This window comes from Aythya fuligula, chromosome 8, assembly GCF_009819795.1.
Source record: "Aythya fuligula isolate bAytFul2 chromosome 8, bAytFul2.pri, whole genome shotgun sequence".
Taxonomy (NCBI): Eukaryota; Metazoa; Chordata; class Aves; order Anseriformes; family Anatidae; genus Aythya; species Aythya fuligula.
Window position 1 is genome coordinate 29,827,446 of NC_045566.1, and position 21,072 is coordinate 29,848,517.

At 35.6% G+C, this 21,072-nt stretch overlaps 1 protein-coding gene across 3 annotated transcripts in view; it reads left to right on the forward strand.

The window, feature by feature from the left end:
* The window catches only part of DPYD (dihydropyrimidine dehydrogenase), a 341,675-nt gene that overhangs the window by 150,695 nt on the left and 169,908 nt on the right, over nt 1-21,072 (forward strand). For all 3 annotated transcript variants that reach the window (XM_032192196.1, XM_032192197.1, XM_032192198.1), the window contains exons 9-12: nt 5,901-6,008; nt 7,906-8,075; nt 9,789-9,999; nt 19,152-19,336. In XM_032192196.1, coding sequence (XP_032048087.1) covers nt 5,901-6,008; nt 7,906-8,075; nt 9,789-9,999; nt 19,152-19,336 — 674 coding nt within the window. The remainder of the gene's footprint in view (nt 1-5,900; nt 6,009-7,905; nt 8,076-9,788; nt 10,000-19,151; nt 19,337-21,072) is intronic.

The following is a 21,072-nucleotide window of genomic DNA, read 5'->3' on the forward strand; positions in this document are numbered from 1 at the left end:
GACTTTATGGTTAATTCAAAAGGTCTCTTTCAGAAGAGAAATTGCGATTTAGAAATTTACCTTCAGAGAGCACTTGTTAGGCTTGTATCTACTTTAGTGCATCTTTTAAAGAATATAACAAAAATATGTGAACAACTGTAATTAATGATAACTTATCAGACCATGTTAGTTCTTACCTTTGTATCAGTCTCTCTCAAGCAGCATTCCATAGCTCCTTTTCCTAGCCCACATGAGTGGGCACTACTTATTCCTATTTCTGTCTGCCAAAGGTGAGCTATTATTGTTGTAGAACCTGTGATGCCTCATTACTGGTCTGTGTTCTTGTTTCTTATGCTGATTAACAGGCTCAGTTTCAGTGTGTCTAGGCTTGGCCTCTGAGATATTATTTCAGCAGACTTGCATCTCCACTACAGCAGATGCACAATTTATTATTTGTTTCTTCTGCGTGCATCTAGTTTCTTATACAATTCACGTGTTTTTGTCCTCATGCTCAGATTCCAACAGTTCAGCTCTCCAACGAGTCCTAGGATCTCCTGGGCCCCTCTTCCTCAGCAGATCCCTGTTGTGGAGAGTGGGAAGGACAGAACATGGGTAGTGAAGAGGAATCTTTATTATTTTTTGGTCTTTTTTCTGTCTAGCAGAGTCTTCCTTGTAAATGTGAATTCTCAAAATTGTATTTAACTCTGAAACACATGAGCAGCTTTTAATACATATGGCAAAAGGTGGAAAAACCTACCTCCCTAATCCTATAAATTTCTATCTAATGCTCCATATTTGTATGACATGAAGACACTTAGAAAGAAGTTACATAAGTTGGTGAATTGGGTTTGATTATGTTTTTGCTTTGCTATTTTAAAAAAGAAGAAAATGGGATATGCATAGCAAGTAAAACTTATTTTCTTTGTTTTCTTTCACATTTTTTAGATAAATTTGTAAATGTAATGCCCTTTTGAAACAAAGTGGAAAGTTTCATTATAAAAAAGTTATAATTGAGAGTCTTGCATTTAAAAAAAAACCACGTTTTTAGTATATTCCAACACAAATTGCTTTAGCCAAACTGAATTTACATTTTATAAGTTTGGTAAAAACAATTTGGTAAAAACAAGCCACCTCTCTACTTGAAAACTCTCTGCTCTCAAGATAGTAACAGCTAAGAATGCAAAGAGGGGGAATATAGCTTGAAAGATCTCAGCTGCTCATTTGTTTACCTATTTCAGCTTAAATTTTTCCAGAATGCTGAAAATTTTCACAACTAAAAATTTTCACAACTGAAAATGAGCAAATGAAACAAAAAAGCCTCACAATGCTCTAGTAAGTTTTCTCCCCTCCTAGGCTTTAGACTTCGGTATACACTTCATCAGCTCTCTTTTTTTTTTTTTTCTTTTTTTTTTTTTTTCCCCTTTTGGAGATTTGTTTTCAGTCAGCTGCCAATGAAAACTGCATTTGACCCTTACCAAGGAACAGGGCTTATTTTGTATGTCAGTTATTAAGACTGGCTGAGAAGTTCATACGAAACTGCAAATCTGCCCGAACTTGTCAGATTTAAGTAATTCAAGCAATGATTTCAGGTTCAGAAGGCATTCCTGTTTCGGGGGAGAGGAGATTTGATCAAAATAGGAAAGAGATGCATGCTGTGCTGCTACTCCCACTTCAGTTTTCCTTTCCAGACCAGGCTAATAGTTACAGTAATAGCATCAGTATATATTTTCTGACTTAGCTGATTGATGTGTTGACATGCCTTGATTTATTTGGTGCAGCAACCAGGTGGACTAGCTGCATTGCTCTGCATGACAATCCATTACATTGTGTATGCATCACTCTTCTATATTGCCAGGTATATCTAACAGATTGACTCTAATCGTTTTGCAATTCATATTTCATTTGTACTAGGGGATTGTAAGAGGATCTACAAGAGTATCTCTTTAAACGGAGATGATGAACTTGACACCTCCAGTTAAGAAAATTAACATGTATCGGTATTATGAGAATGAAGAGTAAGGGATAGGAAGCAGATGTTTCTTCTAATATGTATTTTAATGTTTATATGTATGCACATATCTAAAGGATTATAAATAAATAAATATATATAAAGGAGGTTAAAGCTTGTGTTTTCCAAAGCCAGTAGTATAACTTTGGAAAGTATATAATAAGCCAGACTTGAGAGACTGGTGCTGAGATATGGTTCACTGGAGAAAGGATTGTGGTGATCCAAGGAAGGAAAGAAAGAGGGAGGTTTTCATACTGAGTGTGATGCTTACTGGGAGAGCTGGAGCATCTGGAGACAAAAGGCAGGACCTAGAAAACCAGAGGGCCAGGAATGGAGATGAGTTGCTTTCTGTTCTGTACCTGACCCAGTCTGGGACTATCTATATTAGCTTTTGCAGAGTTAAACTAGATCTGTCTCGCAAGCTGTTGCTTTCACAGTATTTCTGCTTTCTCTTTTCTCAGTATGTGCCATTGTCCTCCAGCCTGTGTGTGGTTTGGTATCAGTCGCTTCAGAAGCTGCTTCTCTGGAATCAGCATCTAAAGGGACTGAGGCGCCAGGAGGTCCAGGGTTTTGGCTGCAGAAGGCTGGTAGCTGGGCAGTAGCCCACTGCTTGACTACATTTGCAGAGTCCATCCAGCAACACCAGCAGTGGAATTGTATTTCTAGACTGCCTCCTTTTGGTTGCCCAAAAGTTGTTCTTTAGTGCTAGTGAAGGAAATGATTGTTTTCACTAGATTTTGGTATAAGTTAGGAGACATAGAATAGTGAAAAGGTATTTTAGGACAAGAAAAATCAAGTAATAAATAAAGAAATCAATAATAAATAAATCAAGTAATAAATAAATAAATAAATAAAGATGGCTAGCAGGTGGATTTGGAGAGCAGAGAATTTTAGCCTGAAACCTAGGGGAAAGACCTCATTTTTTGTAAGCATATAGATAGATAGATTGTTTTTAAGGTGGCTCCTGGCTAATCTGTATTAGCGTGTGAACTCCCTTTTGCTAAAGGTTCTCTCTGATTCTTCTTCAAAGAGTATTTCTCTTGGTTCACTATTTTGACCTAAATTATAGGTCCATATATAACTGTTTTTTGTTATTGCTTTTTAATTTATTTCTTTTTCTAAAACTGTACAAAACTGAATTTTTCCTCTGTACCTGTTCTTCAACAAATCCTCTCTCCTGAGAGGCTGTTAGCTATTTATCAATATTTGATCTATCTGTAAAACATACTTCTGTAGGGTGGCTGTTTATTACGAAAGTTATTTCTCTAAAGTGGATCTTATCAATTCTTGATCTCTTTGTCTGTCTCTCTGCCTCTTAGCTAGCTTAGTGGCTTTAAGAAGTACTTAATATTTTTATTTTAACAGAACTAAATGCAGTCATTATAAGGGCAAATACTAAACAGTGAAGGGAGAAACATCAGCATCCAGTATATCTTCCAGTGGGTGCTTAGTAAAGAGAGTGAAATTGTGCCAGGTATGTATAGGAAGAAGACGAATTTTCCCTATGTTTCCTATAAATATTGAAAAATCGATTTTCATGGAGTTTTCAGCAAAATGAAAGTAGTATAAGAAAATAGCAGAAAATGCCATGTTTACTGACTACGTCTTAAACTTTTTTTTGGTCATACTAGCCAGAGCAAACAATATTGGATACAATGCCTTTGTAATATAAATCCTTTGTTTCCAGTGGCAGTGAGCCTATGATGAACCTGAACCATGAACATTACAACAGTCTCTTAATTCTGCTCTCTCTTCAACCAGTGAGAGCTAAATTACTGGTTCTTAGAGATGGAATCTTTTTCATCAGTAGATGATAGAAATGTCAAAAAAAAAAAAAAAAAAAAAGATTTTTTGGGGGGATGGTTTTCTCTTTGTTTTTGAACAGGGATAGCCATAAAATAGAAAGGAAATTATCTTTAATTCATCTTGCACCTGTCAATAATGGCAAAAGTGTTTGTCCCAAGAATAAACTGAGGCCGCTGAGCTGGTCTATGTTTATGTCAACTGAAATAGGTGCACTGCTGTTCTGTGCCTGTAAGCAGTCATGGAGAGCTTTTGTCAAGGCATTCTTGTCATAGATAATTTAGCAATATATAGATACTTAGAAAAAGACCTATGCAGTTTTTAAGTATAATTTTGCATGTATATTATACATATGTATATGCATATACATACACAAGCATTTTGCATATTATACTTTCAATAGTTTCAATAGTACAAAGTATTTCTGGCAGAGTCTTAAAATATCCATTATTCATTCTTTATTAGCTGATATTCCAGTCTACCCTGGAATTACAGCAAAGGTCTTGAATTTCAGCATGTGCTAGTATTTTCTAACCTTATTTTTCTCAATATCTAGCTATTGATCAGAAGTGTTTTGATAGTCAGGTGTTCAGCAATTGATTCATTGTTTTGTTTATTAATAGAGATCACGAAAAGTGCTCAAATACTGTGAGGTATTTGAAATTCAAATATTTCAGCATTTTTTTCATTTGCTTTTTGCTTTGTAAGCCTTTTCAATTCACTGAGGCCTGCTTTCCTTTTCTTCACTGAAGCTATTGAAACTAAAGATACTTTTTTTTTTTCTTTTCTTCTTCTCTTACAGTAACTTCATTCAGGGCTGTAGAGGTTTGAGAAGCTTCCCCCATATCAGGTGACTCATGAGAAAATCTGAAGGGCTCTATGACTGAGTCCTGATACTCTGATGTAATGAGGCAATGTTGTGCTGCTTCAGTAATATAAAAAGGCCTTAAACCTTTCCTACTTGGAATAGCATTCCTCAAAGTGTAGTCCTGCTTTGTTGTTGATGCTAACACAATACTGTTGGGGTTTTCCACCTGCAACTCTCAAAGAGGTGAAAAGTCATTCTGCTACCATCCATGCCTAGGAATGGAGGGAACACATTACTTTTTCCAATTCTGCTTACATGATCTAAGGACTCCTTGGATGTAGCATGTTTTCTTAGAAAAAATGTTGACATTAATTCCACTTCAGTATGCAATGATTAATTTGCATACTTTCATGATAATATGATGTGTTTTTTTTTTAGATTAATTATGAAAGTTGAGGCCCTGTTGAAAATGCCCTGATAGATTATTTCCTTTGCATGACAAAAATGTTTAAACTTCTATGCTGGCTAACCGTTCTGTGCTGTCCAAATGTATGAACTGCAATGTGAAGATAGTTTTTAATAACCGGAAGATGCCTTTTGCCTTTTTTTAATTGAAAGGTATTTGTTGCTATTGTTGGTTGTGAAGCCTATCTGTATCCCATGGCTTCTCTATACATTTGTTCTATTAATAACTGTAAATTACTGTGAGCCAATAAGGTTTTCAGGATTTTGAGCAAACAGTCAGGGACATGTAAAAGTGATGACATACAAGGACTCACAAATAAGACACATTAACAGCATTGCCACTCATGCCCCACTCCTCATCAGTTAAGCTGTTCATTTGTGTTACCTGCAAACTAGATGTCTTGAAAAATGCCTCAAAACAAAGGGAAAAAAATAGTTCACAGCAGTGAGTTACATGTGTGTGAAAGAAAAGTGATACAGGAAAAGCTTACCAGAGTTAACCCATCCCCAGTAGCTTTTCTGCTTCTGCACCCCATATATCCTATTCTCTCTAACCCTCTTCTCTGCATTTATTTTGTTATGAGTTAATCTGAGTGCACAGGCTATCCAACAAACTCTGTTTTCAAGTGCCAGTACTATTAACAGATCACCCATTAAGTAAGTTACTGACTACGAACATGAAACTACAGTCATTTTTGATGTTTTAGGGAACATCTGAGGTTTTGTCAGAATGCTTGTATTGTCGATGTTTTTGAGAATGTACATGTAAAATAAAATATATATTTGTCATTGAAATTTCCCTTGCAGTTCTGATCTGCCTTAAAATGTCTATTTCAGGTTTACCAGAACCAAACAGAGACAGTATATTCCAAGGGCTGAGAATGGATCAAGGATTTTACACATCTAAAGACTTCCTACCTTTGGTAGCTATGGCAAGTAAACCAGGTGGGTGATACTGTGTTTTTGCTATAACCATGTTCAGTAGTAAATCATTAGCAGTTCTTGAGATATCAAAATACACAGATGGTGTAAAATACAGCATCACATCCAGTTATAAAGCACCTCCTAAGGAAACGGGTGTGGGCCAAAGTTTTTTTTGGTGAGCTGCAACTTCAGGACTGTGCATTGAGGAAAGTTGGTTATGGAGACTGTAAAGCAAATAGTCATATATAAAAAATAAGTACATGGCAATTTATTACCCACAAAAACTTGTTTGTTATGTTGAATTATATTAAAAAGATATCACAAGGTTCTCATTTGTATAAATTATCTTGATATAAATAACACAGCAAATATAAGATGAAAATCTTATATAAGATTCTTTAATATAAGATGAAATATAAGATGAAAATCTTGAAATGACCTGATATTATTTTGCTGGCCCGTATGAACAGCTGCTTTGTATGTTGTTGATAATTGTTTTACTTGTAGCACTGTGATCCCAAGTCAGTTGTGTGCTGAATGTTTTATAGGCACATTTAAGGGAGCACTAGTTCCTTACTCAAAAACTTCAGGACGACAGTAGTATGCCTGAAGTAAGTCAGTGATGCCAGTTCATAGACATCAAATTCAGCCTTGTTTTATGCTTTTACATATTTGTTTTGAATGCAGAATTGGCTGTTTGCTACCCAGGGATTATAGATGCTTTCAGGGGCCCTGAATGTGATGTCATAAACTTTAGATGAGTGGATGACATGAAACTTGTGATTTATATGCCATGCTCAGTCACAGTCTAGATTCCCCAATGCATTGATTAAAAATAATAAAAAAAAATCATATACTATTTTCTGAGCATATACTTAGTGCATTGTGTGGTCTTGTATGCACGACTACATGTTTAACCACTTTAATCTACAAACCTTTTTTCTTCTGTCCATTCAGAAACTTCTTTTAGCATCAAATAGGGTTGCCTGCTAATTTAGTAGACTTTTCATAAACCATGAGTTAAAGAATATGTCTCTGGCGGCAAATTATTCTGCATATAAAAGTGAAGTTTATTACCCCATTTTACACAAAATATTTAGGAAAGGAAACTCGGCATCCCATCTGTCCCATCTCTCTGCTGTTTTGATCAAATGTTTATTTCTGTGTATTTTCTTAAGCTTAGGGAGCTCAAATGAGTTAGGAGAAAAGGGTTGATTTTGTTTTGGTTTTAAAGAAAGAGATGTTTTAAAATGAAACAGATTGAGAATATACACTGCAGAACATTTATTGATTAACAAAGGAAAAGCAAATCTTGCAAAACAATCTCTCTTTGTAATAATTTGACTAAAAATACTGTATAGAATTCTGTACAAACACATAGATAATTGTGTACTGTAAGGGACTAACTTTGAGAAACTACTATACAACTTTGAGAAACTATTATACAACTTTATCAACAACTGGAAAGTATTCTTTAGAAAAACACTAAGTATTATTCTTTATAATCTGTTACAATGGTGTTTTTTTTGGTGTCTTTTGTTTGTTTGTTTGTTTAACTGTGAGGATAATGAATCTGATAAGTGAGAAGCTTATTTTTTTTTTAATAAAAAAGATCTTACAATGCTAGTTTTCACCCAACAGGACTCACAAAACTAGAAACGTGTTGTCATTTGTATCCTTTCAAGACAGAAGGGTTCTGTTGCTTACAGTATTGACTATGAAATTATGTATATGAGCATATCTTAAAAATGGGAATAAAACTGTCTTTTAGTGAAGCAGAATAATTTGATAGTGACACTCCATGCTTAGAAACTGTAAGACGCAATTTTACAGTGCTTTGAGTACAAGTACCTTTTGAGCTGTCATGCAGAAATGGTTTCTCTACTTGAAAATGGGGTTTTTCCTTTCTTCTTTTCAGGGATGTGTGCCTGTCACTCTCCATTGCCATCAATACATGGAACTGTGATTGTACTTGGGGCAGGAGACACTGCTTTTGACTGTGCAACATCTGCTTTACGCTGTGGAGCTCGTCGTGTATTTGTGGTCTTCAGGAAGGGATTCACTAATATCAGGGCTGTCCCAGAAGAGGTAAAATTGAATAATAGCATTTATGAGAAGGAATATTGGTTGTTATTATTGTTGTTACCTGTATAGGGCCTAAAATTGTGCAGTAGGTACATTAAAAACATCTACTAAAGGCTTTGTTTATAACAATTATCTTAAAATGTATAAAAGTTTATTAATGATCTGAGGTTTGATTTGCATAGTCTCCTTATAAGTCATTTTCCTCTGTTGTATCAATCTCCTGTAAAGTCTGAGAGAGATGTCTTTGCATAAAAGGGGTAGAATTTCCTTTTAATTAGAAAATACGGTAAAATTCTTAAAATCTTGGAAGCACCCCAGAGATAAAACAGGTATTTGAGTATTGTAGGTGACTCTTCAGGTCCAAGAATTATGCTTTCTGGCTTCTGTCTAATGAATCTCAGTGATCCTGACATAGCTTTGGGAGTCTATAAATTCTTGTAAGGAAATTACTTACTGTGATTTTCATTTTGAATCACTGCCAATGGCAATAGAATGATGTCATTCATCACAGATTTCAGTGTTCAATTTGATTTTTAGTTTGGCTTTGCACTTTGGCATTTATCAGGGCATCTGCACATTTTGAAACTGACTCTGCCTTCTCAATTTATTTGTGTTACATGAGGATTTTTTTCAAGTTGGGTTTTCTTATTTTGGTCTTTTTCCATTATAATTTATTTGGTATATACTTTAGATACTTACATGCTTTAGAATAATTGTACACCTAATGCACGTCTTATCAAGGGAATTATGGGAATTTGGTCATTTTTTTGGTGAGCAGCTTAGAGATCCTGTAGAAAGGGAATGGAGGTGGGGAAAAAAAAAAAAAAAAAAAAAAAAAAAAAAAAGGAATGGAATGGAATGGAGGTTCCAAAACATAATTTACTTCTGTTTCTGTTGCACTTCAGATAAGGATTTTAGACACAATGAGATTAGAGAGGCCATTGTAGCTAAGAGACTCATACTATTCAGACTCTTGCTAATTAAGAATTAGAAGTCACTCTGAACCCAAATCTTTGTTAGCAGCCTGGGTCAATTCCTAAAAGTTGTCAATGTTCATCAAATCGTGCAGTGGATTTGAAAAAAAAAAAAGGGGGGGGGGGGGGGGGGGGTGAGGGGAAGTACAATAAAAAAATAGTTTTAGCTACTAATAGCCGTGATAGAATGAGGTCAGGTTGGACATTTCATAAGATAGTACACATACAAGATAGTTACATGTACATTATTTCTCAAGTAAATGTAGACAATCGAATTCTGAAGTCTCTACTAAGATATGCTGTTTGACTTGAGTAATGTTATCACAACAGAGAATCAGGAGATCTTAAGTCTGGGATGCCACACAGAAAACTGTTATTTGGACATAGTATTCAGTACTTTAAAATAAACACTTAAAGTCATAGAAAACACAAATCAGTTCATGTGCTTAATTAATACAAGGCCTCTTAAAAAACAGGTAGTTGCATAAAGTAGCTCTTTTGCCCTCAGAGGAGTTATTCAGTGACAGGGAACAATAAGAAAATGCATCAGAAAAATATCTGCATTGCAAATCTACTACGTGCCACTGTCTAGAACTGATTGATTTAAGACAGTAGAGGCTCTGAAGATGACTATCTGTATACAATACACCAGTGCCTTCTACTAAAGAAGAATATGTGGTAGCACCTTGAGTCAACTTTTCACAAAGCTTTTCATGTTTATTTTATTGCTTTTACTCTACAGATGGAACTTGCAAAAGAAGAGAAGTGTGAATTTCTACCTTTCCTCTCCCCCCGGAAGGTTGTGCTTAGAGGTGGACATATTGTTGCAATGGAGTTCATTCGAACTGAACAAGACAATGATGGAAACTGGAAAGAAGATGAGGATCAGGTTGTCCGTCTGAAAGCTGATGTGGTGATCAGTGCCTTTGGTTCCATTTTGGGTGACACTAAAGGTAACCCCGACAAATGTATTCTCTAAATGCTGCTTGTTATTTTAGCTGCAGCAATTTTGTGCCCTTTCACAGTTCTGTGAAGTGGGTCTTCTGGAGGTTACATAGCTTGTGACTTGGTTCTTTTCACAGAAGTTTATTTGTCCTTTAGATATACGTGTACCTCTTAGATGAAAACTAAGGGTATGAATAACAAGCAGTTTTCTGTATGTCATTGTCTAGAGCAGGTATCAATATTAGAGGTACAATTGCTTTCTTCTCAATGCAAATGGGTAACAGAATACTCATGGAGATTTCTTTTGGTCTCAGTAACTAACTTTAGAGAAACTTACGCTACAACTTTAAACTGAACTGATCTGATCTGTGAAGCTTTTTTTTTTTTTTTTAAACTATTGAATTAAGCAAGAATTAAGATAGATTCATTATTCTGGTTTAGCCGCTCTGGGTATCACTTATTTCTTATACATATGCAAGAGGACTGTGGCTTCTCTCATATGTACAGGATTTGTTAAATTCACCTGCACTTTTCTCAGCATGTCTCACTATTTACTTGCACTTTACAAACTTTGGCCTTAAAAATTAACACTTACTTTAATAGTCAATATACAGAGATGGCATTCCAGAGACTGAACGTATCTTCTGAATATATAACAAAGAGCAGAAGAATATGACTTCAACTAACAAATGAGAATTGAGCAGAGCTCAGACTGTATTCTCCTCCTCTTACACTAGGTTAGATTTAAAGAGTTCAGGTACATGCATCAAAGGTGCTTTGAAAGTAAAAAATAAACAAGAACCCCACTGACTCAGCAGAAGATAGTTTAGTAAAATGAATAGATGCTCATCAAGATTTGGAGGTTCTGAAAGCCTTAGTGAGTGATCAATGTGCATGCTTCTCCAAGGCACAGTCATGCCAGCCAATTATTCCATGACATGTTGTCATACTCCTTTGGGCATAAATGGTCTTACAAAGGACTGGGAGAGTTAGTGCCTCAGAGTGCATGTCAATGGAAAATTTGGTGATCAGATATTAGTCCTGTCCTGCCTGTGCAAAGGGAATTTCAAACTTTTTTTTTTAACATAATTTTGTGGTTTTGTGAATCTTTTCAATCAAGGAAGACAGTAAATCTAAAATAATCTAAGTTAAGTATAGTAATGTTTGTGAACATATAGCAGGCACTTATAAAATGTGTAACTTCTCACATCTGCGTTTTCTGTATATGCATTGCTACTCTACTACAATTAAAAAGAAGGATCAACTTTCTACCTTGAAGAATAATATGTAAAGTTCATTCCAGGTGCATTCCTGTCTTGTGTATATTGCTAGTGTTTTGGGACAGGTTAATGAAGCCTAGGCTGTTATCTAGCTGGCAACTGTAACCCAGGTACTCACACTGCTACTTCCTCAGGGCTGCCTTCTGCTGTGCACTTGCTGCTGCTTTAATGGGTAGGCAGAGGAGCAGCAACTGGGACTCCACATCTCTGACAGAACAGACACCCATCCCACATGGAGATGGAATCTGTATAAAGAACTTGGCACCTATGGTATTCATGTTTGTGGTTCAGTCATAACCCACAGGAAGCACAGAGAAGAGATACATATATATATATATATATATATATATATTTTTTTTAAATCTTTAAGAGGTTCATTCCACCTACTCTGTTGGTGGAATTGACTTGAATTGAATTTTGGAAAGTTTTGTTGTTTTTAAAACTTTGTTGTTTTCGAAAACCCTCTGTTTAGGTCTTTTGGGAGGTGTTCTAGAACCTCGTGATAAATACTAGCGTATGCAATCATTTTCACGGAATCACAGAATTGTCTAGGTTGGAAGAGACCTTAAGATCATTGAGTCCAACCTCTGACCTAACACTGACTAGTCCTCCACTAAACCATATCACTAGGTTCAACATCTAAACGTCTTTTAAAGACCTCCCGGGATGGTGACTCTACCACTATTTTATTGTGATTCAGACCCTATGATAAAGGAATGGTTCTTTTTTTCTCCCACATTACAAACTGCATCATCTAAAAGGTTAAGTTTACCGTGTTGCTTAGCCATAATCCTGCACCAGTCTTGTATCTTCTAGTATGCATTCACCCTCTAAATGACTTTTTGTGAGGTATTTAAACAGGAACATAAAATGGGAGGGGAACAAAGTCATGCAGTGAGCTGATTGTGAAAGGAGAATTATTTACCTTGGGTTGAGCAATGCGCCTCAGTTTCACAATCTATTTTTGGTGCAACTGCTATTAGAATAACAATCAAATTATAAAGAAATATTAGCACAGGTTTTGTACAACAATATGGAAGTAAAAAGAAACTACGACTGGAGGGAATGAAGTGCTTATTCTGAGCACACCATTTCAGTAGCTTTTAAACCTTTATTTTTTGTCTAAGCTGTCTTAATGAAAGTCAAATTTGCTTTTCACCATTGAGCTAGATTACAACCAAATCTCTAGGCATACACAATAAAAACGGAACAACAACAACAACAGAAAACAAAAAAACAAGCAAATAAAAAAATAAAAAAAACACACCATCTTATATTTGTAGTGCCTTTTTTTTTTTTTCTAAAAGGAATAATGTTTTTGACATTAAAGAAATTGAGATATTCAGATATTCATCACAAAAAGATGGAGAAAAAAATATTAGAGATGTTCAAAACTGGTGAGGGCCTGGAGCAACTTGAGCTGTCTTGGAAGAAGGGGTTGGAATAGGTGACTTCCAGAGGGCCCTTCCAGTCAGAATTAATCTATGGCAGGTGATTCAGATGCATGTTGAATAAATATGTTATCTGTTGGTCATAGAAAGTGTAAGGTCAACGACCTGGTGTTGGTACAGGCTAAGATAGCAGGATTTGTCCTATTCCTATTAATATTGTTTAATGCTGGTGTTACTGATGTAAGAATAAAGAATATGTTATGAGAACAAGAGGCATTGAAATCAAACCTAGCCGCAATTCAGCCAAGTGTTCAGAACAGTCTTGATGAACCTGTTTTAAAGTTTTGTTTAGCATGACATAAATGTATGCGTGACTGCTGGCCTGAGCAGAAATAGCCCATAGGCTAAAAAGCTTTTTCTAGTCTATTACACTTATCCAGATGCTTCTTTTTCTTGCACGGGAGCTATTAAATTTGCAACTGAGACTGTATGCACTCACAGTAGATATTTAGTCTTTTTTTTTTTTTTCTTATTTCTTTTGTCAAAATAAAATGTTAATTGTGTTTTTAAGCAACAGTTCTAGTAAATATTCATTCTCCCACTGGGAATCATATAAATGCATCATTAATTAAAAAGAAATCAGTTCTCCTAAATCCATTTTATGCTCAGGAAGTTGCTAATAGACAAAGCAGGAGAGTTGCCCTCTAGACTGTTTTAAGAACATTAGCACTTTACTGAAACCAATTTAAAAAAAAAAAAAAAAAAAGTTTAAATGAATCTACTACAGATGGAGTAAAAAAAGGTTTTGCTTTGCCTTGTTGTTGTAAAAAGATTTTGCAAGCACAAGCCTTTTTTAAATTATTATTGCATAGATTACCAAACTACCAAACTCTTCAAGCCATCTTAACTGGCCCATATAAACAGATGAAGTAGAATTTTGTACCTTTCCTTGTGTTCCTGCTTTTTTGCTCTCTTTGTCATTCTGGAGGCCTACAATGGGTTAGTGAATATCAGAAATATCTTCTGGCACTATTCTACATTGCAGCTACTCAATATACATGCATGTAATTCTGTCTACTTCCAGAGCACTGCATATAGCCTCAACATTCTATTTAACACCACTCCAGTTGGTTTTGAAGTCTAAACTTTGAATAACCTTTCTCTCTCTCTCTCTCTCTCTCTCTCTTTTTTTTTCTTCTGATAAGCAAAAGGGAATAACATTTGTGGACTGCAAAATTTTGCAGTAGAACAAATGTCCTTTTTCTGATTTATTTTTTTATATTTCTGAGGAGATCCTGTACTTTCTGGGGAGAAGCAAGAAAGAGGAAGTATTCCCATTTTCCAAAACACTGAATCTTAGAGTGGCGATGTCTATTTTATTTTCCCTAGGGAAAAAAAAAAAAAAAAAAAGTGGGGGGGAATGCAAAAAAAAAATATATCCAAACAAGCTCCAAATGCCAATTCTGCAAATCCCCCCAGCTCCAGAGTAGTAGATGATCTGTGAGCAAAATACATGTTTTATTAAACAACTTTTATACAACTTTTAGACATCTTCCTGTTACTTTTAGTATGACTGTCATCTTGCTTGGAAATTGCAGCAGCAAAACCAGAAGACTATTACTAGAGTATAACTAAGCTCCTACTGTAGTACTACATGCCAAAAAGATAAATTTTGCCCTAGTTTACAATTTTATGATTTAATCCATTCCTACTTAATAAGTATTTGTATAGATTCAGAAGCATTTTCTAGGGAAAGGCCAAAAGCTTGCAGAGCTGTGTGCTCAGAAATAAAAAAAGAAGTTTTACTTCATATAAACATAGAATTTCAAATTATAGGGAAGGCAGAAAACCTGCAGAGAGTGCTGAGTTTATACAGTCTTGACAAAAAACTTCAACCTCAAAACACTGAAGCCTTGACTATCTAACGAAAGAAAAAGAGGGAAGAAGAGATGTTGTTGTGATATCCCAGCTGGGGATATTCACAAGAGCCACCTAGTACCTGGTGTCTCCCTGCACAGCATCTGCTTCTCACCCATAGAATAGACCTCTGGTCAGCAGGCTTTTTTAAGAATTGTTATATAAAACTGAAGCTTTTAGAGACTCAAAAGATTCTTAGTGAAATAGGTAGGATTTTTGCTGCTGACTCATTTGGAACAGGATTTTTCTCCACAAATAGGTTTACTGAAGGAGTTTGAGTGCAACAGTTCCACACCCTGGAGTTGTTTCCAACTTCCAGTGCCTAAAAGCAGCTTTGTAATGACTCATTAAGACATTTTAACGTGGAGCAGGCATTCTGCTGTTTCATTTGTTAGCCATCAGTGCGCACCTGCCTCCTGGTGCCAGGCAGAAAACAGTCGGTAGCAGGCTTCCAGCGGGAGTCTCTCCCAGCACAGCTGGACCTGGCTTTATCCAGTCAAACCACTTTTTAATCCTGTTTCAGTACGTTAGTGGGGCAGAGATGAGGGAAGCATGATTGTGCCTTTCTTTGTTTGCTGGGCCTCTAGATTGGGCAGTGTCAGCAGTTAATGAGATCGTTGGTGCATGTGATAGCTATGGTTTTACATTTGAGATTAAGAAAGATACAGTATATTTGTATTTTCCTGAAGTAATGCTACTATTCACTGTAAAGGAAGTCTGTAAGACGGATATCAAAAATAACATTAATGAGCTACTAAAGCTAAAATTACAGGAACTTATGAAATTGGTTAAACATAAAAACCATTAAACTGTTTATTGAAGCTTCACAGATATACTGCAGCTAATGAGCATTTCTGCTATTTAAATAAGCCCAAATTGAACACACATTACATGGATACATAATTAGTCATGGCAGTCAAACACACACAGATTCACTTTTAAAGCTTTATTTGAGGAATCTTTTCCATTTGATTTGTTTTGTTAATTAAAATATTTTTTCTGTATTCACTTATATTTTAATATTGTTTTTGCAAGCGCAATAATTTGCTGCTGCTTTTCCATTTGCATTTATTTGCTCTGTGAGTATAGCAAATGTGGAATATATATTCAGAACTGTCCTTTTGTTTGGTGTTATTTGTGTTAGCATCACTTGATAGCATTAGAATAATTCAATTGTGTGTTATCTTTCATCCAGAAAGATCCTTCAAATTATGTGTAATATCTCATCAGGATATAGAGGAGAAGGCAACACAGCCACAGGATTGCACTTTGAATTTTCAAGAGAAAAGCTGTATTACTTTTTAAAGTTTAAAGAGTGTGAGGGTGCAGTCATTGCAAAGAAACGCTTCTCCTTACCCGTCTCCCAAATCATGTACCAACAAAAACACAAAGTGTATTGCTTGCATATTGTTCAATGTCAAGCAGCAATTCAGAGAACTGATAGTTGGGTTTGCCTCCTTACAAGTTCACATTTGGCTCCTAGGCCCTCTCACACCTTGCAGGGGCAGAGAAGAAATTCCCAGCCAAAGTTCTCCCCTCCATCCTGCAGGCAGTGTAGAAAGTGGTCCCTCTCGCATCTTAGTTGCCCCGGATACCAGATCCAAATTGTGAGGACATTAAGAACTCTTATATAAGATGCCTTTAAATCATGTCCTTATTTTTACTTAACCTAAATCTTGGAGCTTTTCAGAAAAACAGAAGGAAGTAGCTGCTGGATACTGTGTCAACCTTGCCACAAGGGAAATGTTCTTTCCCAGTTTTAAAAATACTGATCAGACAAATCCCTAGTCCCTGGGGAGGTGTTTCAAGCAAGGGTATGTTGGGCTTCTTTGCACTCAAAAAGCTTTTGATATAATTATGTCCATGCAGCTATTTTAGCACAAAACAAGCTGAAGATGCATTTGAGAAATGCAACAGATCCAGGGTAACAGAAGTAATGCCTATTTTCCCCCAAAGTTAAGGAATAAGGAGTCAGAACTTCTAGTTTTACATCATTTCCTGCAGAAACCTACACCTCAGATAGCATGTTACCCTCTAAAACCCTTACTGTTGTTCAGTGCTGTCTCAGAGAAACAAGTCATCTATTCATACCCCAGCACCAAACCCCGCAGCACCAAGTTTTCATCTTTTTTTTTTTTTTTTTTTTTTTTCCTGAACATGTCTTTACAAGTCGATATGTATTTAGCTTGCAAGAACTGTCAAGACCACATGCTGAGATGGTACCACTGCATGCAATAAGTTATCCTATGTATGACAAATATAAGATGATCAAAAGCTTTCTTGAAGTACAGACAGTCTGAGACATAAAGAGAAGGTTAACATTGATTTATAAATATTACTGAAGTATAATAAAACTACTATCAGCTACTATCAGCACTTCCTTTTTTTTTTTTTTTTTTTAAAAAAAAAAGAAAGAAAAAAAACCCACTTATTTCCCAGACTGACAAATGTCTCACTCTGAAGGTTGTGTTTGGTGTGATCTTTCAATAATTTAAATATTTTAAAAGGAAACAATTTCATAACTTTTTTATTCTGCTACTAGGCAAATATTATTCTTGCCAAGTTAAGCTAAAACTGTATGCAGGGTAGGAAGGATTCTGCAAGCAATAGGTCTTGCATGTAGACTATATACTTCTGGTATGACAGCCTGCTTCCAGCTTAAAACTGTCTTCTGTGATTCTGCATTCTGAACCAATGGCAAAAAGAATACTTTGGATTTGAGTCCTATGGATGTTTGTATATGCCAAGGGTGAGAAGGAGAGCATAGGTACTATAAGCAGGTTACAGTGTGTCTTGCTCCGTATTTTATTATTTTGCCCCTGATTATGCACAGCTCTCTACTTTGAAATGCATGTGTAATATTTGATTTAGAGGTGAAGGGAGATACAGAACCCAGGAAGAAAATTCCATCATGATGATGTGCAAGAAGGATGTCTTTGAAGCTTTCTACGTACTTGGGTGTGCATTGGGGCTACACTGTGAGTTTGCCCTTGTACTGGTATGGGAGAAATTTTCTTGTCTTAAGCTAGCAGGTTTCTCTTTTACATATATGACAGCACAACTACATCAGTTTAATTGACCTTGGCAATCTGCATCTGCTAGCGGTATGTCCCTAAGGGACATTGCAATTTTAAGCTGTGTTTTATAGAAAATCTTCAGTTTGTGCAGACTTAAAGCTATATAAAAATAACTCATTTTGATATATGGCGTCAAAGTTTGCTGAAAATATTTATTGAAAATGTGATTCTCTTCATGAAGCTACTTTGAAATGTCTTTGTGATCATAATAAAGTAATTTTAAAAGTTGCATAATAAAAATCATATTAACAGAGCAAGATTGTTTTTTCTGATTGTTTACTTGTATTTAAAGCCATTTTTCTAATGCCATGAATTTTTTTGTCTGCATTATTTTTAAGTACAATATTAGTTCATGTGCAGAATGCCTATATATGCTGTTTTCTCACATGAAAAAATGAGAACATCTTAATGAGTGATCTAAAAAATTTCAGAAATTGCTGCGAAAAATATATTGACAATAAACTGTGTAAGCATTTCATTTTTATTGCTTTTATTATTTTATTCTTAATATACAGAAGTTTCAAAATGACTCTTACTTTCAGAATGGTCTTAGCTTAGATAACAATTCAGAATGTTTTTCACTTTATTGAAATTTATCTTTTTTTCAGAAAAAAAAAAAAAAAACTTTAAAATCAACACACTTTGTCAAAGACAAAGCTTTCATAGCATAACATTCCTGGTGGGGAAAATGTCCCATCTGAAATTTTAAAATCAGATTTAATAATGACCTGTGAAAAAGTAGCAGAGTATCATTTCTGTTGTGAGCATTAATAAATGTGACAAGTACAGTTTTGGAAGTCTAAATGAATTTCTAGAAATTGCAAACTTTTTTTTTTTTTTTTGCTTCAAAAATCTCATGCAGTATATTAGGTTGCACAGGAGTATTTATGTTTGCTTTTCAGGTGAAAAGCATGTTGATGTGGAAAGTGCAGTACAAAGCTCTGTGGGAAGGGAAAGGGGGAAAATCTATTTTTCCTTTGTTAGTGTTGTTCCTTAATAGGATTTTCAGAAGTGTTGGATTTTTTTTTTTTTTCCCAAGAGATAAATAATGTCAGTGAGAAAGACTTTGTGAGTCCCAGCTTCTGGGATACATAGTTTATTTTGAGGTTAGTGACCAAAAGAACGTTAAAAGCAATTATTTCTTGTATGAAGTCAGTCACTTCTTGTGAATCTTGTCTCTGTTTATTTTGTACACGTCTGGCTTTGCAGACACAAAGGTTTATTTTTCTGATGTTACCAAAGAACCATTGCATATAACAGATGATGTTCTTCTGTCCAAATCCTGTTAATAACTACGTACCTCCATTAGCTCAACCAAAATGTTTGTGTAAAGAATAGGATTTTTCAGTTCTATTGTAAATTCACATTTAAGTAATTGAAAAAAAAATAGGCCTTGGAATTGATCTACTAATTGTTATTAGTATATATTTGAGAGATTTGGGCAACACTTTTTTCTTTCATTTAATAACATATTTGTCCTTCTCTTTAATTGCAGTCAGAGAGGCCATGGCACCTATCAAGTTTAACAGATGGGGTCTTCCTGAAGTAGATCCAGAAACCATGCAAACGAGTGAACCCTGGGTTTTTGCAGGGGGTGACGTTGGTGGTCTTGCTAACACTACAGTGGAATCAGTAAATGATGGAAAACAAGCCTCCTGGTACATGCACAGATACATACAGGTAATTCTTTAAAAGTGTTTTTCCAGTTTCTATCTGCTTTCAGATACCTTAATTGTGATTGCTAAAATGTCTTTAAAAAAAAAAAAAAAAAAGATAAATATGCAAGTTTTGAGTAGCTAACACCTAGGTTATCTTGATTTGTACATTTCAGATTCATTCAACTTGGATCACATACTTGAATTTGGGGAGTTGAACCCAGCTTTTTTATATTATCTTAACATTAAAATCCAGGCAACATTTTCTTTGCCCCCAGCTCTGAATTCCACTCAAAGGTAGTAATCTTTCCTGCACAATGCACAGTGTAAGCAGAAATCCTGGTTGGGGGTAACTGGGGAAAAAGAAGTGAGCCCATCAATATTAAAAAGTAGAACCACTCTACTGCATAAATACAAAATACTGTCAATGTTGATACCTGGGGAAGACATTTTTAGTATTTTTAGACTGCAAGTGTACTAACAGTTTACAGATAATTCCGATTATCTACACCAGAACCAAAGTGTGCTTTGATGTGTCTGATGAAGTGGATGCATGAGACAGACAAAAAATAAGCACTGAATTCAAAGAGGAAAATAATGCAAAGAAGACAGAAAGAAAAAAAAACAACACTTATTTCCCAGACTGACAAATGTCTCACTCTGAAGGTTGTGTTTGGTGTGATCTTTCAATAATTTAAATATTTTAAAAGGAAACAATTTCATAACTTCTAAGAAATCTAAGAAATGGGAATTTAAGAGGCACAGACTTGAAAAACCTGGTAACTGCATGTTCCTTGTTGGTGCTTTTTCTATATTGTTGAGCACCTCTGCTTGCCCTACCTTTTGTAGTTAAAGAAAGAACACAAAGTCTAGAGGAGCTGCAGAGGAACCATCAGAGACGAGACACAGCCTGTGTGTGGAAAACCAGCTGACAAAGAGTGTGTTCATAGTGCAAGGAACTTTTTAGAAACATGGTACATGATTCATTCTCCCACAGAAAGAGATTTGAACAACTGAAGTTGGGACTGTAACAGCTCGATGTCTTTCTCCCCCATCCATCTGCTCAAAGCCTCTCTGATTGCATGTTTGTGCAATTTCATGCTGTTGGGGTCTGATTTCACTTCCTAAAAATACTTCAACTGAAAGCTTGTTGTTAGTATCTGTGCATATTTTTTCTCACTTGTTCTAAAGCAGTGTTTGTGTCCTGTCTTCTTAGACCCTATGAAAATGCTGAGTGTGAAACATCTTTAAACCTTGACCTGCTTGCTTAATTTCTCAGTGCACAGTGAATTTGGGTAACTGTGATAGGGGAGAGGGTATCTCCTTTTTTTCTCCTTCCTCCTTAGCCTCTATAAATACACACATCACTTAAAAAAACCTCCTTTTATATGTTGCTTCCTCCTCAAAGCTTACATTGTTTTTCTCTGGAATGTATTAAATACTTTGGAAGAAATCTGAATAGTCATGGCTTGAGAATTAGAATTTTAAAGCAAGCAGGCTTGTGATATTAGAGCATTTCCGTTACCCTTTGCAGGTTTCAAGGCAGTTTATTCGACCTTACAGTCTCCCCAGGAAGCTAATGGGAAAGCCTTACAGCAATCTTCACAGGAAAGTTTCCAAATGTCAAGTGTCACCTTTCCAGCTGTTAGATGAATGGGTAGCCCAGGGGCATTTATTTGGATGTGCAGCCCTTGTAAAATCTGGTTGCTGTGGTGGAGAGCACTGTAATTTGGCAATTTACTTTGTTTTTGGAACAGGTAG